Source organism: Polistes dominula, unplaced genomic scaffold (genome assembly GCF_049000335.1).
Source record: "Polistes dominula isolate Pdom_NZ unplaced genomic scaffold, Pdom_raw_medaka contig_79, whole genome shotgun sequence".
NCBI lineage: Eukaryota > Metazoa > Arthropoda > Insecta > Hymenoptera > Vespidae > Polistes > Polistes dominula.
This window is the reverse complement of record NW_028300916.1, coordinates 4,990,001-4,995,000: the sequence shown is the minus strand read 5'-3', so window position 1 is coordinate 4,995,000 and position 5,000 is coordinate 4,990,001. Positions and strand designations below refer to the sequence as shown.

Here is a 5,000-nt window from a genome sequence, read left to right as displayed (position 1 = left end):
AATAAGTCATATAATAAGAGTAGGATAAGCATAACGATTACGGTAACTCTAGTGGAATACCGAAGCTTGATGCAAGATGTCAAAGAACTCGAAACGACTGAAAATACATACACGCGTAGTATTAGATATCATTCTTTCGTTAAAAATAAAACTAATCGACTTGGTTGTGTGTGCTATACCATTATCGAAGTTCAATTTATATTTTTAAAATGATTCTCTTCTCGTTTAAAAGCAAAACAGATTATAATGCAATCTCTTTTATTTAAATAAAAATAAATTCCTTTCGTATGTGTGTGCGCGTGTGTGTGTGTGTATGTGTGTGTTAAAAGGAATGAAAATGACGGATTGTGAAGAGAGAGAAAGAGAAAGAGAAAGAAAGAAAGAGAGATGAAATAAAAACCAGAAAGAGAAACTAACATTCACTCACATGTTGTCGCGGGAACCTCCCCGTTTCTTCTCGGACTTTTGTTTGCAGTATTGTTCAAGTTGTACATAGCTGCAGGAATGATAACAACATTCTTCAACGAGTCCTGGACCGGAAGGGCCGCGTTGTTCATCCTCGCTGCTATACGAGAAAGGCTCGTTGTATCCTCGATCGCTGCACACCAAGTACAAAGCGTCGCTGAGCCTTCTCGAGCACAACCTCAATGTTTTCATATTAGATCTTTCAAAGGGTGCGCTATTTATCGTCCCAAATAAATTCAAAATAATTAAGATCGTTAATGCTATCGTTCCTATACCGAATCCGAATCCTTGAATTCTCGTCGTCGTCGTCGTCGTTGTCGTTGTCGTTATCGTCGACCAATGTTTTCTCGACGTCATTTTTCTTATATAAATTATTATTATTATTATTACTATTTGTTTTGGTTTTCTTTGTAAATTTAAAACCAAAGAAATAATATTTCTTATTCGATGTGTACAATATCTCGATCTTGTCACTGTTACTCTCTCCCTCTCTTGAATAATGTGTTGTTTGTGTTATCTTCTTCGTAGATTATCTTCCTCCGTATTGGTAAAAAAGACAGAAGTGAAGTGTTTAAAGGATGAATGAAACTTTTGGGATCCTCTTGTTGTTGTTCTTCTTGTTGGTTCTTGCTTCCTCTTCGTGTCTTCTTTACAGGAAGATGAAATACGTAGGGACACCAACGACGTGAGACAAACTAAAATCGTCTGTTGAGAAGAGATCCGTTGCTACCGACTCTCTCGGTGGCACTGGTACCGGTTCGTCTCGCCACGCGGTTCTTGTTCCAGATTTTACAGACTCCCAAGAGAGTCATGAGACAGAGAGAGGGGGTAAACAAGAAGAGCATGCCTGTTGGTGGACAAACGCGTGCACACCGATTGCAGAAATCAATTGGAAGGGGTTGCTTGACGTTGACAGAGGACCTTAATATTACTATTCCTAACTAAGTATTTTTCTTTTTTCTTCTTTCTTTTTCTTCCTTTTTATTTTGATTACCTCTCTCTTATTGACAAGAAATTGCAATCGGGGCTAAAGGTGGAATCCAGGAGGAAGAGGTAGGGGAGAATGCTTTCGCATCTTTGCAATCTTGTTTTTTTGTTTTTTGTTTTTAAATTGCAATTTATGTCTTTTTCTATTTTGGTAAAACCTCTTATTTTTATTTATGATTGATCACCTATTATTATCACATATACTTTCTCATAGAGATTAAATGGTTTTGCATATTATATTGCAAAGAATTAATTTAGAAATATAGTATAAATAAAAAGAAATATATAAAAATATAAATAATATATTATAATATATATATATATATATATATATATATATATATATATAATTTGAAATATATATAGTAAAAAAAAAAATATAAATAAATGTCGAGATAATTTGTAGTTTGTTGATCAATCGTTTGAATTTTTTTTTCAAAGTGTTTATAAATATCGTAATAAATTAGTCTGTTAAGAAAATACAAAATAATCTATATTCTATTACTCGTATAATAAATTATCATATTGATAGTGTAAGTGTCATCCAAGATTAGAAGATCTTTGAATCGTTGAAATATGAAAATTGTAGATTTGATCTGATGTGAGATGGGAATGAAAGAACACGTGAAGTACGATAAATCGCACGTGTTTATTTAGAAAAATACGTTTTAAGGGATCATCCCCGCGTAATCTTTGATTACTATTGACCACCGGAAACAAAGGATGCCTTGTTTTATCAGAATCATTAAATTAATCGTAAATGCCTATTTTTTGTGTGTGTGTGTGTGTCTCATATTGTTAATGCGATAAATTTTCCGTACTTTTCACGAGATAATAGTAAGAGAGAATGACAGAGTGAAAGATAGGGAGGAAGAGAAAAATAGAAACTCTCGTTCGACCTCCTACCCTCGTTTCTTTCCAACGATTGTACCAATTCTGATATCTTGAATGAAAAATGAAGTCCATTCGACTCCCTCTCGTCTATTCATAGAAACCATAGACGGATGAAAACTGTAAACAAGCTTGATTACGTATATTTGTTTCACTCACATAATCATCTGTTAAAAAGGTTCTTTTTTTTTTTTACCATATATTCGAAAATATAAAATAATTCAATAATTTTTCGATTCTTTAATCGTCACACACACACACACACAAACACACACAGATAATATGCTTTACCTCCATAAATATGAACATTTTCAGTTGAATAATCAATGAAGACGTACTATAATGCGAATAAATCCGTAGGATTGTTACGAGATGTAACGATCACACCAATTATCCATTTACGAATACATTTACAATTCAAATGAAGACTCGGCGTTTCGTATCTGGTCCGCTTTAACGATTTCCGCGAAGCATACCTGTTAAATAAAATAGACGATTGAGCACGAGGATTATGCGTTTGAAAGATTCGATCTCGTTTAAAGGGAAGAAAGATAATTATTAAATCTTTCTATGAATATATATATAGAAACCGTATATTTAAACTGTTTCATCCAAATTACAAATTTCAATTCCTTCGATCGTTGTAAAATTATTACGATCTAACAGACCCCCCGATAACTATAATAAAAAAAAGAGATCAACTTTTCTTTTTTTAATGAAATATCGATTTTAATATTTGAATATTAAACCAGTCGAATATTTAACCAGTTAACTGTGGAGCACCATTTTGAAAAATTTGCACCGCTGTATGTAACTAAAATCGACCAATGACGTCGATGTTTTGTGGTTAAAATTACTCATTTACGAGAATAACATGAATTGTTCAAATAAAAACAAAATAGTAATTTACAAATCTTAAAAATTGTTCTAACTAATCTTGACATTTGAAAATATGTTTAATTTTTCACACACACACACACACACACACAAAATTACAATTTAAATAGCAAAGTGTAATAAAATTTTACTTAATAACGGATATAATTCGTCATGACACCAAATTCTGTCATTTCTTTATGACAAGTATACTCGTCAAAATCCAATTAACTGATTAAATGACGATGACTATCGATGGTTTAGTCGTTTGTCGTAGAAAAAGCAAATTCATATGTCCAAGTTTTGATTGTTGTCATGTCGTAAAATATTAAGTGCAATTGATATGAAAGCATCGTGTACTCTCGTCTAGTTGGTATCTATTAATAGAATGTAATTGCGACTAACCAGTGCAGTGAAATTGTACTCGGTTAGGTTTACTTTTATTATGTCATGTGTGTAAGAGACTTGCATGATATCGCACTTGCAAACAAAAAATTCTATTTCACGCACTGTATCTGTTACTTCTACTTTCGTTAAAAGTTTAGTTAAAAGAGAAAGAGAGAGAGAGAGAGAGGAAAATAGAATCGAAGGATGAAAATGAAATAGAAGTAGAAGTAGAAGTAGAAGAAGAAGAAGAAAAAAGGGGAACGACACTAAGGACGTACAATGTCCCACGTGTTTCACGCGATGCACTCTCGTGTCTGACTAATCGTTCATGATTGTCGAATATACATCTACTTCTACTTCTTCTACTTCTTCTTCTCTTTGACCCAACCATACTTGACATCTTCTATTAACATGGAAAGACATTCTCTTCATTTTGTTCATTTAAAAGGAAACAATTATGATTATTGCACTGGTATGTGGTTAAAGAGGTCCTTTACTTCACTTTTTCTTCTTGTTCTTTTTCTTCTTCTTTCTTTCTTTCTTTCTTTCTCTTTTTTTTTTTTTATCTAAAAGCGCAACGATGGTAATATTGAGTCAACGTAATCAAAGCAAAACACTATCACCGATACGCTAAAAATCTTAAGGTCAATAGATTAGTTAGTACGCATAGAAAAAAAGTATACTTCATTTTTATCAACGATGTTTTAGAAGGACCTCTGGCATCAATTCGCTGACACAGAAGATGTTTTCCATTCCTTTTAAATTATCCCGTGGCAGTGACCGCGTAATTGCCAGGTCAAGAAACACGAATTGTACTTCGCACCCGAAGAACGAAACGATTTTTATTTTATTTTTTCTTTTTCTTTCTTTCTTTCTTCTTCTTCTTCTTCTTCTTCTTCTTCTTCTTTTTTGCTAGGACTTTATCGGTCATTGAAGTTTAAAGAGAAGATCTTACGTATAACATATATATGTATAGTAAATATAATCAAATTATAACTTCTATATAATTAAAACTTCTTATTTAGTATTTTCGCGAGATTAAAGAAAATCAAGTTGTTTTGTATTTTCATTTTGCAAACCGTCAATCATTTGTTTCTCCCTATCAGAGCTTGTCATGATTTTTTGGTGAAATGACATTAAAGAATGACTATATACGAGAGAGAAACTCGGTCGTGCAGCTGGTTATAGAAACCGATAGAGAAAAATACCATTAACGAGTTTAACGTATTATATATATATATATGTCTATCATTAGATACTTATGCGTGTAAAGCTGTTGTTTTTATTTTTATTTTTTTTTATTTTTTGCATATATCACGCGAATGATTGTCGGTTGTACTTTGAAATCGACACTACACTCTCGCAGGGGGGCATAAAAGCTCCGCGGCATACTT

The 5,000-nt window shown here is 32.6% G+C and overlaps 2 protein-coding genes across 2 annotated transcripts in view; both read right to left on the bottom strand.

The window, feature by feature from the left end:
- LOC107067113 (uncharacterized) overlaps positions 1-1,575 on the bottom strand; it is a 4,251-nt gene extending 2,676 nt beyond the window's left edge. Inside the window, exon 1 of the mRNA XM_015322325.2 lies at positions 428-1,575. Coding sequence (XP_015177811.2) covers positions 428-822 — 395 coding nt within the window. The 5' untranslated portion in view covers positions 823-1,575. The remainder of the gene's footprint in view (positions 1-427) is intronic.
- The window catches only part of Nfs1 (Nfs1 cysteine desulfurase), a 19,972-nt gene that overhangs the window by 13,449 nt on the left and 1,523 nt on the right, over positions 1-5,000 (bottom strand). The window lies entirely within an intron of this gene.